Source organism: Mus pahari, chromosome 10 (assembly GCF_900095145.1).
Source record: "Mus pahari chromosome 10, PAHARI_EIJ_v1.1, whole genome shotgun sequence".
In the NCBI taxonomy this organism is placed as follows: domain Eukaryota; kingdom Metazoa; phylum Chordata; class Mammalia; order Rodentia; family Muridae; genus Mus; species Mus pahari.
This window is the reverse complement of record NC_034599.1, coordinates 94,379,669-94,396,693: the sequence shown is the minus strand read 5'-3', so window position 1 is coordinate 94,396,693 and position 17,025 is coordinate 94,379,669. Positions and strand designations below refer to the sequence as shown.

General features: G+C 41.2%; 1 protein-coding gene and 1 long non-coding RNA gene across 3 annotated transcripts in view; one reads left to right on the top strand and one right to left on the bottom strand.

The window, feature by feature from the left end:
* Ppp2r3a (protein phosphatase 2 regulatory subunit B''alpha) overlaps positions 1 to 17,025 on the top strand; it is a 133,182-nt gene that overhangs the window by 114,382 nt on the left and 1,775 nt on the right. For both annotated transcript variants that reach the window (XM_021206420.2, XM_021206421.2), the window contains one exon: positions 966 to 1,072. In XM_021206420.2, coding sequence (XP_021062079.1) covers positions 966 to 1,072 — 107 coding nt within the window. The remainder of the gene's footprint in view (positions 1 to 965; positions 1,073 to 17,025) is intronic.
* Positions 1,069 to 3,993, bottom strand: LOC115064807. Its single transcript, XR_003844630.1, has 3 exons — positions 3,954 to 3,993; positions 2,060 to 2,180; positions 1,069 to 1,339 (listed from the first exon to the last, which is right to left on the bottom strand). It is a non-coding gene; the product is annotated as an uncharacterized LOC115064807 (long non-coding RNA).

The window sequence follows — 17,025 nt, the reverse complement described above, 5'->3', positions numbered from 1 at the left end:
GTAGGGGAGCAGGGGCGGGGGGCGGGTATAGGGAACTTTCAGGATAGCATTTGAAATGTAAATAAAGAAAATAATAATAAAATAAATAAAAAGGGTTTAAGTTAAAAAAAAAAAAAAAAGAATCTGCAGTTTAGGTAACCCCCATCTCTAAGTCCTTGCTACCTAGCGGGCTGCACTGATCGCTGTAGGCGGTTACATACCATTAGAAACTAGCTTCAACAAAGTAGTTTTGAAAAAAAAATATCAGCTACACTGACCTTGGTTTAATTGTGCTATGCACTTCCAAGATAGTGTGGAAAATAGATTTACTCTTCTAAGTAATACCAGAACTCCAGAACAGACAACTTCAGATCCTGGGACACTTTTTCAAGTATTATTCCTGTGTATGGCTATCAATTTTAAATGTTCTGCATAAGAATAGAGACAAGCTCCTTTGTCATGAGCAAACATGTTGGACCATCAGTAAACCCTGAATGGCAAGAGTACAGACTCCATATAGTTGTCCTCTGATCTCCACACGTGCAGGCACGCTCACCCACTCAGGTCATGTAGCACACACAAAAAGCACAAATTTTTCTTTTCAAGAATCATGGAGCTGGAGAGATGGCTCAGAGATTAAGAGGACTTGCTGCTCTTGCAGAGGACCTAAGTTCAGTTCCCAACACACACATAGTGACTCACAACTATCTAACTCCAGTGGCCCCTGCTGACTTCTGCAAATGCTAAAAATATACTTGATTCACAAATTAATCCTTTTTTTTTTAAAGATAGAATCATGACCAAAACCATGTAAGCTGATTATTAACACACATAATTTTGTAATTTCAGGGGCACATTACTGTGGAATGTTGCCTTAGTCCCTCTTTTACTATATTGGTTTTCAGCAATATACACTTATAATATTTATACCATAAATATACCTACTTCCAATTTCTGCCTTTATTCTAATTCCTCCTTTTAATCAGGATGTTGAAAATGATGGCCCTGAGCCGTCTGACTGGGACAGATTTGCAGCTGAGGAGTACGAGGCTCTCGTGACTGAGGAGTCTGCCCAGGTTCAGCTCCAGGAAGGGTGAGTGCATCTCTTTGATTTTCACAGGCCCATGTCAGAAATACTACAACTACCATTTTAAAATCCTTCTCTATTTTTTCCACTTTAAATAATATAAAAGCGATGTGTCCGGCTTAGCTCTCTCACCTTGGATGGCATGGTCCCAGTAGTCTTCTCTTACAATCCTCACTGATTGCCTTTAACAAGTCACACCTTTCATGGAATCCAAGATCACTGAGCACAGCTCTGTAATAAGTCAGTCACCCCAGCTACAGACTTGAACCTCCCCTAAATGATAAATGGATCATGTGTTAAATGAACCTTTATCAGGAAGAGTCAAACAAAAATTCCATGTATGGATCATGCTAAGAAAGATAGCTCTCCAAAAATTATACTACTTGGGACATTTCTGCAACTGTATCATTTATCAGTTTTTCTATTACTTTCTATGAGTTCTTTAGAAATTCCTTATAATTTTTTCTTAATCTTTGTTGGAACTACAAATATGCTATCTACATCTGATGTATGAGAGTTACAGAGCTCTGAATTCATATTACAAGGGAAATGACATTTTCTTAACTCATAATGACTCATATTTTTATAGCTTTGTAATATTCTACTGTATATATCATATATGTATAATGTTTTACTGTTGTATATTACTTTGTACTCTTCTAATTGATATTATATTTTTAACATTTCACTGTTACAAATTATGATGTTTGTGGAATTATCCAGTGTACGTGTCATTTAATATATAGGATGAATTCTCAGAACACTCCAAGTAGAAAAGTGTATGCAAACTAGGTGGTTGTCAAGAGTCTACAAAGAGATAAAGGGATGTTATAGAAACCAAGCAATGATGGACGCAGACCCTCAAACTGAGCAACAGTTTCCATGTCTTAGCCTAAAGGGACAAGGACATGAGCCAAACACCAGAGCCAAAAATAGTAGCTTTGTGAAAGGGCCCCTGACAAGATTTAGAATTTGCCAAACTAGGAAACTTACCTGTGAACAAGCTACTAGAAACACATATGCCACTTTCTTCATGTCCTCAGCAACTGGTGATGGGACCTCTTGACTTCCGTAAGACCGGGGGGCTCCCTGACTTGTCCATCAGGTCAGCCTCCTGGAGCAGAGGGAAAGGATAAACAGGAACTATGAAGTCCAGTAGGAGATGTGAAATAGTCCTCCAAGAGATAGTGCCTTGTGCTACCTTTCCCCAAGGTCCCTTCTTCCCCTCCTCATCCCCTACCACCACCCCCAGCCCCACCGTTGAGGGGCTGAGACTGACCTTGACTTTTTTTTTAAGATTTATTTATTTATTTTTATTTATATGAGTACACTGTAGCTGTCTTCAGACACACCAGAAGAGGGCATCGGATTCCATTACAGATGGTTGTGAGCCACCATGTGGTTGCTGGGAATTGAACTCAGGACCTCTGGAAGAGCAGTTAATGCTCTTAACCACTGAGCTATCTCTCCAGCCCCAACCTTGATCTTGTTGTTCTCCACCCTGAGCCACTCTAGCACTGGGATGAGGAGGATGTGTTACTATACCTAGACCATGGTGTCTTCAGGATCTTTTTAAATCTGGAGATTTTCTTTTTCTTTATTTAGCCAAAAAACTAAGGTTTCATATGTGAAATTCTTTTCTTAATAAAAGAGGGCGTGAGTAGGAGGGTCACAAGCCAAGTCTATCCGGGGACACTAATAATAACTGATGACGTTGTGGCTTGTCACCTTACTGGGATGCAGCAGTGATTAAAGGTCTGATTTCCACTTCTATAGGGTAGTTTTGTTTCTTGTTTTCCACTTTTTAAAATTATTTATTTACATTCCAAATGTTGCCACCCTTCCTGGCCCCCCTCCCCGAGTTCTTCACCCCATCACCTCTCCCCTTTGCTTCTGAGAGGTATTCCCTCACTCACCCACCCACCCCAGCTCACCCCCACCAGAATCCCCCTTCCCTAGGGCATCAAGTTTCTACAGGATTAAGGGCATCCTCTCCTGCAGAGACCAGACAAGGCAGTCCTCTGCTACATATGTGCCAGGGGCACAGACCAGCCCAGATATGCTCTTTGGTTGGTGGCTTAGTCTCTGAGAGCTCCCAGGGATTAGGGTTAGTTGACATTGTTGGTCTTCCTATGGGGTTGCAATCCCCTTCAGCTCCTTCAGTCCTTCCCCTAACTCTTCCAAAGGGCTCTCCAACCTCAGTCCAATGGTTGGCTGTATCTTCCTGAGTCAGCTGCTGGTAAAGCCTCTCAGAGAACAGCCATGCTAGGCTCCTGTCTACAAGCACAACATGGAATCAATAATAGTGTCAGGGTTTGGTGTCTGTCCATGGGATGGATCCCAAGTTGGGCCAGATACTAGGTGGCCTTTCCTTCAGTCTCTTTGTCCATTTTTGTCCCTTAATTTTCTTTAGATAGGAACATCTGTGTCAAAAATTTTGAAGATGGGTGGGTAGCCCCATTCCCTCAACTGGGAGCTTTGTCTGTTCACTGGAGGTGGTCTCTTCAGGTTCTATCTCCCCACTGTTGGGCATTTTCGCTCAGGTCACCCCCATTGAGTCCTGGGAGCCCCTCACATCCCAGGTATCTAGGACTTTCTAGAGGATCCCCTAAACCCTACCCTACACTGCTGCATATTTCCATTCATTCTTCTGGCCCTCTGGGCTTCTCTACTGTCTCCCTCCCATACCTGATCCTGCCCTGCTTTTCTCCTCTGCCTCCCATCTCCCACTTACTTCCCTCTCACTCTCTGCCTCCCATGATCATTTTGTTTCCCCTTCTAATTGGGATTGAAGCATCTACACTTGGGCCTTCCTTCTTGTTAAACTTCATATGGTCTGTGAGTTGTAACATTTGTATTCTGTACTTTTTGGCTAATATCCACTTACCAGTGAGTACATACGATGCATGTCCTTTGGGGTCTGGGTTACCTCGCTCAAAATGATATTTTCTAGTTCCATCCATTTGCCTGCAAAATTCATGATGTCCTTATTTTTTAATAGCTTAACAGAATTCCATTGTGTAAATGAACCACATTTTCTGTATCCATTCTTCAGTTGAGGAACATCTGAGTAATTTCCAGTTTCTGGGTAATACAAATAAGGCTGCTGCAAACATAGTGGAGCACCTGTCCTTGTGATAAGGTGGATCATCTTTTGGGTAAATGCCCAAGAGTGATATTGCTGGGTCTTCAAGTAGAACTATTTCCAGTTTTCTGAGGAACTGCCAGGTTGATTTCCAGAGTGGTTGTAACAGTTTGAAGTCCCACCAGCAATGGAGGAGTGTTCCTTTATCCACATCCTCACCAGCATGTGCTCTTGCTTGAGTTTTTGATCTTAGCCATTCTGATTGGTGTAAGGTGGAATCTTAGGGTTGTTTTGATTTGCATTTCCCTGATGACTAAGGATGATGAACATTTCTTTAAGTGCTTCTCAGCCACTTAAGATTCCTCTGCTGAAAATTCTGTTTAGCTTTGTACCCCATTTGTTAATTCGGTTATTTGGTTTGCTGGGAGTCTAACTTCTTGAGCTCTTTATAAACTTTGGATATTAGCCCTCTGTCAGAAGTAGGGTCAGTGAAGATCTTTTCCCAATATGTAGGTTTCCGTTTTGAACTATTGACAAGTGTCCTTTGCCTTACAGAAGCTTTTCAGTTTCATGAGGTCCCATTTGTCAACTGTTGATTAGAGCCTGAGCCATTGGCGATCTGTTCAGGAAATTCTCCCCTGTGCCAATGCATTCAAGACTGTTTCCCACTTTCTCTTCTATTAGATTCAGTGTATCTGGTTTTATGTGGAGATCCTTGATCCACTTGAACTTGAGCTTTGTAGAAGGTGATAAATATGGATCAATTTGCACTCTTGTACATGCAGACTGCCTGTTAGACCAGTGTCATTTGTTGAAGATGCTTTCTTTTTTTTTTTCCAGTGTATGGTTTTGGTTTCTTTGTCAAAGATCAAGTGTCCATAGGTGTGTGGGGTTTACTTCTGGGTCTTCAGTTCTATTCCACTGATCGACCTTTCTGTCTCTGTATCAATACCATGCGGTTTTTATCACTCTTGCTGTAATGTACAGCTTGAGGTCAGGCATAGTGATTCCCCCAAAGTGGAAATAGTCAAACTCAGGGCTGAAACCAACCAATTAGAAAGATAAAAAGAATCATCAAAACAAAGAGCTGATTCTTTGAGAAAATCAACAAGATAGAAAAACCCTTAGCAAAAATAACTAAAGGGCACAGACACAGTATCCAAATTAACAAAATCAGAAATGAAATGGGAGACATAACAACAAAAACTGAGGAAATTCAAAAAATCATCAGATCTCACTACAAAAGCCTATACTCAACAAAAGTGGAAAATCTAGATGAAATGGATGATTTCCTAGACAGATACCAGGTACCAAAACCTTGAGAGCAGGTAAACTATCTAAAGAATCCCATAATCCGTAAGGAAATAGAAGCAGTCATTAAAAACCTTGTAACAAAAAAATGCCCAGGGCCAGATGGTTTTAGTGCAAAATTCTACTAGACCTTCAAAGGAAAGCTAACACAATACTCCTCAAATTATTCCACAAAATAGAAACAGAAGGAACACTACTTAATTCATTCTATGAAGCCACAAAGAATTTTATGACCCAACAAAGAAAGAACTGTAAAGAAGAAGTCAAGGTATCACTATTTGCAGATAATATGTAGTACATATAAACAACCCAAAAAATTCTACCAGAGAACTCCTACAGCTGATAAACAACTTCAACAAAGTGGCTGGATATAAAATTAACAAGTTAGTAGCCTTCCTTTATATAAATGATGAATGGGCTGAGAAATAAATTAGAGAAACAAGACCCTTCACAATAACCATAAATAATATAAAATATCTTGGTGTAACTCTAACCAAGAAAGTGAAAGATCTGTATGACAAGAACTTCAAGTCCTTGAATAAAGAAATCGAAGAAGACCTCAAAAGATGGAAAGATCTCCCATGCTCATGGATAAGTAGGATTAACATAGTAAAAATGGCCATCTTACCAAAAGCAATCTACAGATTTGATGCAATCCCCATCAAAATTCTAACACAGTTCTTCACAGACATGGAAAGAGCAATCCTCAACTTCATATGGAAAAACAAAATATCAAGGATAGCAAAAACAATTCCAAACAATAAAATATTTTTTTAAAAAAATTTTGAGACAAGATTTTCTGTGTAGCCTTGGTAAAATTTTTAACTAATTAAAAGCACGTCACAAGATGAGGGAGGTATAAATAAGCCTGGCCTCTAGTTGCCTTACAGCAGTGGCATAAAATAACATAATAAGAATTCAATCAATTTAAATATAAAAATAAGCCTAACCAAATACAACAGAGGTTCTCAACCTGTGGGTCAAAGCTCCCTTTCACACAGGGACACATGGGTCACCTAAGACTCACTGAAAAACACAGATATTTACATTACAATTCATAGTAATAAAGTAGCAATGAAAAGAATTTTGTGGTTGGGGGGTCACCACAACATGAAGAACTCTATTAAGGGATCACAGCATTTAGGAAGGTTGAGAACCACTGTACTAAAAAGATAGAAAATAAAATACAATCTCCTGGAAAATATACTGTAAGAAAAACTAGGATAAAGAGAGGGAAATTATGTGTAAATCTTAGCAGTAACAATTAAAAGAGGGCACACAGAAAATACACAAGTTTTATTAGGACATCTCAGCAGATATCCTAAAAATCTACTAAGGCAACTAGGAGAGCTAATGTTAATTAAACACCTAGAATAGTAAAGCCAAACTTAAAATAGTTTCATACACACAGTAGCACAGACTGAAGTCATAATTAAAGCAGATGTTTTTAGATAAGTAAATGAGAAGGGCTAAAGTTTCTTAAAACGGTTCAGTTATGGAATAATGACCACCACAATAACACATTCTTTTAATAATTTAAAAGCCGGGTATGGTAGTGCACGCCTTTAATCCCAGGCAGAGGCAGGAGGATTTCTGAGTTTGAGGCCAACCTGGTCTACAAAGTGAGTTCCAGGACAGCCAGAGCTATACAGAGAAACCCTGTCTCGAAAAACCAAAATTAATTAATTAATTAATTAATTAATAAAATAATTTAAAAGCACCCCTTGGCTCAGAGGGTTAAAAGCACTGACTGCTCTTCCAGGGGTCCTGAGTTCAGTTCCCAGCAACCACATGGTAGCTTATAACCATCTGTAATAGGATCCAATGCCCTCTTATGTATCTAAAGGAAGCTACAGTACTCATACACATTAAATAAATAAATAAGCTTTCTTGATATTATTAGACTTCAGAGAAAAAAATTTAGAGGTGGGGAATTAATCCTATTATTTATAGATATTGTAAAGTTTTTCCTAATTTAAAAAAAAATGTTTGTTAGTTTTGTTCATAAAGCATTTACAGAATACATTAGGATACAAAACATCCAAAGAATAACAGTACAGACTAGCTTCTGATTAAAAGAAGGTGGACTGGATGCATGCTGCAGTCTTCAACTCCCACACCACGTACATAAGAGTTACAGCTGGTGGTGGTTCATGCCTAGGATACCAACATCCAAGAGACCAAGCAACTAAACCATGAGTTGGGGACAGCTGGTACATAGCAAGACTCTGGCAATGGAAGATGACAATTAAAAAACAAAACAAAAAACAGAGAACCACCTAAAAGAAGAGAAGCTTTAAGTAGACACTAGAAGATGACGAAAGATGGCGAGCAAACAGGACCGGAAGGAAGGAGCAGACAGCTCTTTGTAACAGAATACAAGGGGTAATTGTTACAGAATAATGAGAGCAGCACTTAGTGAACCCACCTCACTTGACTAAAACCTAGAAACAAGGAGGACACCAGAAGCAGCATTCACACAGGTCTAACTATATATCCCATCCTATCCCTAAAAGAAAGACAAAGGTGAAGACTATGGGAACTTGAAAGAGAAAGAGCAGCCACCCATACACTTAGCTGCACTGACAGACTGGGCCATCTTTCCAACCTTCTTCCTCTTCCTAGGCAACCAGTAAGGCAGAGGCAACAGTCCATTCCCAAGGACAAAGAAAAATGTACACACACCAGACAGTTGAGAAATATCAACAAAATACAATATGAGGACACTGACTGTTGGAAGAAGTTAATACAGAGATAGAACAAGGCATCAAAATGAGTGTTCAGAGGAATGAAAAAATGTACCCTTAAAAAATACAGTTAGTGTCTTAGAAATGGGGAAGTTCTTCTGTTGTTGGTTTTTTGTTTGTTTGGTTGGTTGGTTGTTGGTTTTGGGGGTGGTTTTTTTTAACAGTTCCTATGCTATGGTGCACATTCTTGCCACCTTGTAGGATCCTGAGATCAAACTCAGGTTGGAAAGCTTGGAAGTAGGTACCTTTTACCACTGAGCCATCTCACACACCCAGAAAGTAAATGTTTCTAATGAAAACTGCTGGGGCTGGTGAGATGGCTCAGTGGGTAAGAGCACCCGACTGCTCTTCCGAAGGTCCGGAGTTCAAATCCCAGCAACCACATGGTAGCTCATAACCATCCGTAACAAGATCTGACACCCTCTTCTGGAGTGTCTGAAGACAGCTACAGTGTACTTACATATAATAAATGAATAAATCTTTAAAAAAAGAAAAAGAAAGAAAGAAAGAAAACTGCTGCATGATACTGAATGGAACGGACAAGTTGAAAACATTATTTGTTATTTTTATTGAAATGCTGGGGTTTAAAAATACCTCTAGAAAATAATAGAAATAATTTCTACAATTTTGGCAAGAATCGGCATTTTTTTTCTTCCTCTGCCCTGATTACAAGTATGTCAGATCTTGTAGATCCTGTTACAACTATGTGGAAGATGCAGATAAAATATAAGCAAATGCATGCAAATTCCAATAGAACTTTAAAAATAAACTCAGAGGCACTAGTCGCATAGTGTTTCACATCACAAAATATTCCGGTGATTTTTCTTTGAAATTAAAAAAAGGTAAAAGTAGAGCCGGGTGTGGTGGCGCACGCCTTTAATCCCAGCACTCGGGAGGCAGAGGCAGGCAGATTTCTGAGTTTGAGGCCAGCCTGGTCTAGAGAAACCCTGTCTCAAAAAAACAAAACAAAAAAAGTAAAAGTATTTATTCTTAGTTCATGGGTTATACCAAAACAGGTCTGAAGACAGAGTTGGCTTATCACATAAGCTGGCCAACCCCTCCATGAGCATGAATTCATCACACAAAATAAGAAAGAACTGAAAATCTTTGGCAAGAAAAATACATTACCCACAAAGTGAATGCAAAAAGAAATTAAGCAACATTGTATTAATTATTTCCCTCCATTCTGTGATCAAATGCCCTACAGAGACAGCTGAGGGAATGAAGGGTTTATTCTGGCTCACAGCTCCAAGTGCTTTAGGCCATCATGGCGTCAGAAGCCAGAGGCAGAGGAACCCTGTGCCAGGAAGCACAGACGACTGCTGCGCTGAGCTCCATCCCCCTTTGGTTCCGTCCAGGACTCCAGCCATGGCCTAGTGATACCACATTTTCACCACCTCAGCTTACCTTATGTATATATATAAATCCCTCCCAGGCACGCCTAGTGATGTATGCCCCTTCAAGCAGATGGTCAAGCTTAACATCATAAATACCACTCAAGTACTAGTATGAAAGTAACTTTGGGGTCTGAAGAGATGGTTCAGCAGTTAAAAGAGCACTTGCTGTTCTTTCAGATGACCTAGGTTCAGTTCCCAGCACCCACATGGAACTTAAAACTGATTGTAATCCCAGTGGAACCAATGTGTTTTTCTGGCCTCCAAGGACACTGCACACAATAGTACACTTACATATAGGCAAAACGCACAAACAAAAATAAATCATTTTTAAAAAGAAAACTTTGAATTCAGGATTCTGCATCTTTTCATAATGTGAGGTTCAAATAACACATTTTGAGTTCATTAACACAAATATTTACTTCTTAAAGACAACAAATCATGAAAATAAATGGGGCCTAAATACAGTAAACAGTGAAATATTATAAGCTGCTGTGGGCTGAGGGTGAAGCTTAGTGGGATATCATGTACAAAGCCCTGAGATTAGTCCCTAGCAACCCTCCACTCCCCAAAAAGGAAATTGTTTAAGTAATGAAGTATAAACATAACAGTTTTCTGTTGCAGTGATAAAACACCATGACCAAAACCAACTTATAGAAAAAGGAGTGTAATTTGCCTTATGGTTCCAGAAATCTAAGAGTCTGTCATAGCAGGGAAGTGTGAGGTCCAAGAATTCAATATATATACTTACAGAAAACAGTTCTCTTTCAAACCATCACCTCTTTAATTATACACAAACAATAAAGATTGTTGATATCAGCTAATTCCCGGAAAATAAGAGGAACGAACTACTAATAGTTTTAACTCCGATAAATCTCTCAAACTAAACCAACCAACCAAACATCACTGCAGTGATTAAGAGCACACACTACTCCTGCATTCAGACCGGCATTCAGTTCCGAGCACCCATGCCAGGCGGTTCCTGGCTGGCCTGGAACTGGCTGTGTAAACCAGGCTGACCTTGAACTTAAAGATCCACCTATTTCTGCTTCTCAAGTGCTGGTATTAAAAGTATACACCACCAAGCCCAGTTTATTTTCTGTGTGTGTGTGCATGCCCACAGAGAACAGAAGGTGGTGGTACTCCTCCCGCCCCCATATTTTTTAACCTGCCTTAAAGAAAGGGGCTGGGGGACATCGGGTCTAAATACCTACTATGTTTGAGTAACACAAGAGAAAGTATCAGTTAAAGAGAAAATACAATTGGATCAAGCAAAAATATATTTCAAATTGTGGTCGTACTAAGAGGAGTACCAGTGTGCTTGGAATGAAGATGAGGCAAGGACACAGGAGGGAAAAGGAGGCAGAGGTCGCAGGTGAAGGAAGAGGGGGCAGGGACACAGTCAGGTAAAGGGTCATGAGAAGCAATGCAGCCACCAGCTAGAATGAAATTCAACCAGTGCATATGAGACACTCTTGTCACAGACCTCTTGTCTCACGTGGTGGGAGATAAGGCTTACAGAGAATACATGTGGGAGCTGAGGTCTCTAGGGAAGAGAAGACAGCAGCCTGTGCAGCAAGCGCTAGAATGTCAGCAAAGGAAACAGCAGGCCTGTCACACTGGTCCAGAAGCTGGGTCTATGCCTAAAAGTCCAAAGGCTCCAACCTAGGGCTTCACCTCCAGAAGAAATAGAGAAAAGTCAGGGATAAATGCCATGCAGAAATTGCCAGGTTCATATTAGAAAAAGGAAGAGGCTTAGGAGCCACTCAGAGCCACCCAGTCACCAGCTGCACGGGTTAGCTGACTCCTCCAGCTCAGTTTCAGAAGACTTGGTAACTACCTTCCAGAGTTACTGTGAGAATCAGGGACAGTACCTGTAAACACCTGGCACCCAGCTACCAGGAACAGGCGCTATGCCCACCCTGGGTAAAGTTAACAGCACACACATGAAATTTGGACTGAGACAGTACTAAGCTCAAATCCTTGCTTCACTACTTACCAGGTTTCCAAGCTACAGAATCCCCTCCACAATGAAACCTCTGTAACACCAAGCATTTTAAGATTTAAAGAAGACAATGTATACCCAGGTGGTGTTGGCGCTCAGGAGACAGATGCAGGAGATCTCCATGAGTTTGAGCCCAGCTTGATCTACAGAGTGGCTTCCAGGACAGCCAGGGCTACACTGAAAAAAACCCTCTCTTGACCAAACAAAAAATCAAAAAGGAGGAGGAGAAGAAGAAGAGGAGGAGGGGGGAGAAGGAAAATAAATTCTTAGAACAAAGTTCTTTGTAATAAAAAGCAGTAGCTATTTACTTCTACAACTTCTATGACCATGGCCATATTTCCCTACCTTCTTCCAGTAGAGTTTAGTCAGCTGTAAGTAACATTCCTAGAGCTTAGGACATGGCATCATAGATACAGTAACTATCTGTTTGTGTAAACAGTGGATTGTGAAATGGAATGTGTAGTATGTCCAACAGAGCCTAGCCTGTGAGTGGAAACAGATGGACTTACCCATCTTAGCACCGGACTGTAGGCTTCTCTAAGGCAAACAACCATTTTTTCTGCCTTCTATGTAACCGTATCACCTGGTAGACTGTTATGGAAGTGCCTGAGCAAATACTTGCTGTATGGCACACACAGAGAGCAACAGTATTCCACCCAATACCACAACAAAGATGTCTTTACCAAGCCCAGCACATATAACCTTCTAAGAGTACTTAAAATTTGTACGCTTCTAACAGTCATGGGTTGCCCTTTTGTCAAGCTCTACCTCACAGCAGATAAATGACTCCAGGCCTGAGGCTGCAGACACTGCAGATAAACATGGCTGACACACACTATCACAACAGAGACCAGCATAAAAATTCAACCCGGGAATGAACCCAGAAAAACTACATTCCCTATATGAGGAAAGGTTATACAGTTATTTATAATTAGCATACTTATTTTAACTTACAACAAAGTAAGTTAGAATTCCAGCACCCATACAGTCAAACAAGAGTTCCCAAAAATACCTGTAACCTGAGCTCTAAAGCAGGTTGCTGGCTTCCAGCCTAGCTGAGAAAACAGAGCCCGTTTCAGGGAAAGAGACTTTCTCAGAGAAAGTTGTAGAACATAACAGAAGAAAACACCAACACCCTTTTCTGGTTTCCACAAGCATAGGCATGGGGGACCAGACAGCTACACATCTAAATTGAATGAGGTGCAGCATGAGGAGCATCAGGCTGAGTCAGCAGGTAAAGGTGCTTAGTAAAGTCTGTAGGCCTGAGTTTGATTCCCCCAAACTCAAATAAAGGTGGAAGGAAAGGACCAACTTCACAAAAGTTGTCCTCTGACCTCCACACATTACCACAAACACACTTACCAGCCACGCATACACAAACAATAGTTTTAAAAACCCCTTTGGTCAAGCAATAGAAATAGCTATTATCTATGCCTCAGTATGCCTAAGTAACAGTGTCTTTCAGAACAGACTTGAATGCTTTAGGATGTTCCCTAAGGCAGTAACTTGTCCACTGTAGTTTATGGTCCAGACATAGTTACACACACCTATAATCCTAAAACTTGGGCATTTGAGGTGGGAACACCATGCATCTGAGGTGAGCTTGGACTATATAAGGAAAGCTTATCTTTAAATGGGGGGGGGGAAGTATTTTGATTTTAAGGAGCTGGAAGGATGGCTCAGCACTTGCTGCTCTTGCAAAGGACCCAGATTTGGTTGCTAGCACCTACATAGCCACTTATAACCACCTAAAACTCCAGAGCCAGGGGGTCTTGCACCCTCTGCCGGCCTCTATGCACACACAGCAATATGCAGACAGAACACTCATTTAAAATAGAATTTTAACTTTTCTACTGAGTATTCTTAAAGCACATCAACTTTGAGACAGGAAAGTGAGATGGTAGACATTAGGAACTTTTATTGCATGTGTGTATATGTGCGAGCATGTGCATGTCATGACATACATGTGGAGGTCAGAGTCATCCTATGCATGTCAGTTCTCTCCTTCAGGCCAGCCATGGCTACTTAGTAGGACCTTTCTTAAGAGAGAGATGAGGCTAGGGATGTGGCTCAGTTGGTAAAGTGCTTGCCTATAACGCACAAAGCTCCCCAAGTTCTAATCCCAGTATTATTGCAAAGGCTGTGTGGTAGTGCCAGCCTGGATTCCCAGTACTAAGAAGAGTGCAGAAGTGGGAGGATCTGGAGTGAGTTAAATATAATCAATCCACACTTCTACCTCTTGGTTATAAAAGGTTCCCAAGTAAAGATCTAGTGACCATTTTACTCTGTGTTTGTACCCACCATGTCTGAGATTTCCCACAGCAAGCCAGGAGGCGTCAAATATTCTAGCCATTTGTTTCTGTAAATAATCAGAATTTCTGAAACTTAGCCCAAACCACTACTCCCAGTCAACACCTGAAACTACATAGAGACCTTTGTCACACCATGTATGTGCCAAGAGCAACTCTGTAAACTCTAGTGTTTCCATCCCAGGATTTGCAGAACCAGCATAATAGTTTTCCCTAAAAAACTTGATTGAGTGAAAACCTCAGGAAAGCTAGGTTCTAAAAGTAGGGATACTGCTGACAGAATTTTGAACATTGTCTGCCTTTATACTTTTGTACTAACAGTATCCCTAAGAAAGCTGTGAATGCTGAACTGTGATCTGCTTCCATCCTGAGTCCCCTGCTCACTCAAAAATGGTAACAGATAACACCTCCAAAGCAATCAGCTTTATCAAGACAGGGTCTCACTGGCTGGCCTAGACTCAGGAGACCCAACTGCTTCTGCTCATAAGTACTGGATGGGGAATGGGGAAAGGGAGGAGAAAGGAGAGAATGCACACCTCCAGGTACTCATGGGGGCCACAGAGGCTGTCAGATCTTCTGCAGGGGTTGTTACAGGTAGCCATAAGCCACCAGAAATGGGTACTGAGAGCGACACTCAAATCCTCTGCAAGAGCAGTAAGCACTAATATCCATTGAGCTATAGCTCTGTAGCCTAGAAAGAAAAATGTTTTATCTCAGATAAACAAATGGAAACCGCCCCCCCTCCCCGCGCTGGGTGTGGTGGCGCATGCCTTTAATCCCAGCACTCAAGAGGCAGAGACAGGCAGATTTCTGAGTTTGAAGCCAGCCTGGTCTACAGCGTGAGTTCCAGGACAGCCAGGGCTACACAGAGAAACCCTGTCTCGAAAAACCAAAAAAACCAAACCAAAACAAAAAACAAATAGAACACATTTTACCAGAAGGACAGGTATTTTGGGTAACTAGAAAAAAATGGCACTAAACCCCAAAACTGTAACTAATCCCAAACATGTCTAGGTATAGCAGCAGCAAGGGGTCCATGGCAGAAGAGAAACCAAGAAATCCAGTCCCTAAAAAACTTCAACATTCAAGCAAGAAAGCAGGAAGCAGCAGCTGTGTCCATAGGTCCAATGTGCTGAGCTGGATTCAAAGATGGGAGGAAGAAAAGGCTACTGCTGGGATTCTGCCTCACTACTGCAGGAGCGTGAGTTCAGGTTTAGGAATGCTATCATCCTAGAAAAGGCATCTAGTAGGCAGCGAGATGTATAAGGGCTCTCAGTGTAGCCAGAGGCTGAGGTCGGACATAGAGGTTTAAAAGCACACAGAAGTGGTGTGTAAACATGAAAAAGATCAAGGTTACCCAAGAGTGCAAGTGAGTTTAGTCCACAGCCTACCTCACAATGCTGGGATCCTTCAACAACCTCACTAGTTCTAAGCTGGATGACCATAAGGTGGCCTCCGGCAGTGTGTAAATTTAATTCTATCCTTAGACTGTTCTAACTACATGCCCACCAGATCCTCCCAGTTGTAAGTCAAATGTATCTCCAGATACTGCCTTACTAGGTTTCCACAACACTAACTAAAATGACAGTTACTGAATCAACCCTTTTGGTTTGGCCTTTTGTTTTGTAGCCCTGTGTGGCTGGCCTGGAACTCAACAGTATAAACCAAGATATGCCCTTGCCACCAGAGTGCTGGAATGATGTGGTACCTAGCTGGTATGGTGTTAGGGAAAGGGGGTTGTTTTTATTCACAAATAATCTTGCCCTCAATAGGGTTATGTGTCACAGTCATGCTCAGATAAGCCCTAGTACTTCTCTATAAAACACGAGCTACAAATTTAGCAGTTTCTGATGTATTAAACCCTGATCACCTCCAGCTGGTGGGGAAGTAGTACTCACGAGGTAAAGATGTTAATGAAGGGTCCAGTAACATGTCCCAAGTCACATACTGACCAGACCCAGATTAGAATCTGATCTTAAGGGTCTTAGCTCCAGAACCCACACTTTACCCCTTTAGCCACCATTCCAGGGTGTGTGTGTGTGTGTGTGTGTGTGTGTGTGTGTGTGTGTCCCTCTCCCAGACCACCAGAGCTAGAAGAGGCTGGTTCCATTTCATTCAGTCATTCCTATAACATTGTATTGCAGCATTTGGTTCAAGCTCAGCAAAATTTGAGTTCAGATATTTACAGAATTAGTATCACTTCTGACTTAACTCTGAAATAGGCCTTTTTCTCAGACTCGCACTGAGGTATTAAGACACTAACAGCTTGCACATAACAAGTTAGAGACCAAGGAAAGAAAAATGTCTCCCATTTTGACAGGAATAAGCAGTCCTGATTTGTCGTTGTTAGAATTAACTTTGATACCACTCCACACCTTGTAAAGCAAGCTTACCAGCATAGCTCACTGCCATGACAGATCCACAACACCTCACGGATAGAGTAATGGAATAGAAACAAATTAAGGACATAGCTGGGGTTTCTGCAGTCAACAAGCAAGCATCAGCATGAGCTAGAACCACAGGGAAGTTTCCTAAATGTTAGGTAGACATTTTTAAAAAATGTTTCTCTACTCAAATTAGGTTTGGGAGAGAGGGCTGTGGAGTAATGGCTCAGTGGTGTGCACATTTTGTCCTTACAAAGAACCCAAGTTTAGTTCCCAGCACCCACATGGCAGCTCACAATCATTTGTAATCCAATTCCAAGGGATCCAATGCCCTCTTCTGATGCCTTTCTGGGCATCACACACATGGTACACACGCATACATGCAGGCCATACACTCATACACATAAAAAAAAAGGTTAGGGGGTTGGATATGTGGCTTCAGAATAAAGCACTTCTCTAGCATGCCTAAGTTCCTAAGCTACACCAGTGATGTCAAGCAGTTAGCATAGAACGTAATTCAGCCAATGACCTTATGTATTTTTCTAGGCTCAATTTAGTATAAGAATATTTAACTGGAATACCTCAGGGCAGGCAACCATCATTCACAAGAAATAAATATTGAAACTGGGAGACATGACATTTCAAGCTTCAAAGGGCATTTGAATGGAGGAGAAAGCCAGGCGTGGTGGCCTTTAATCCCAGCATTTGGGAGGCAGAGGCAGGC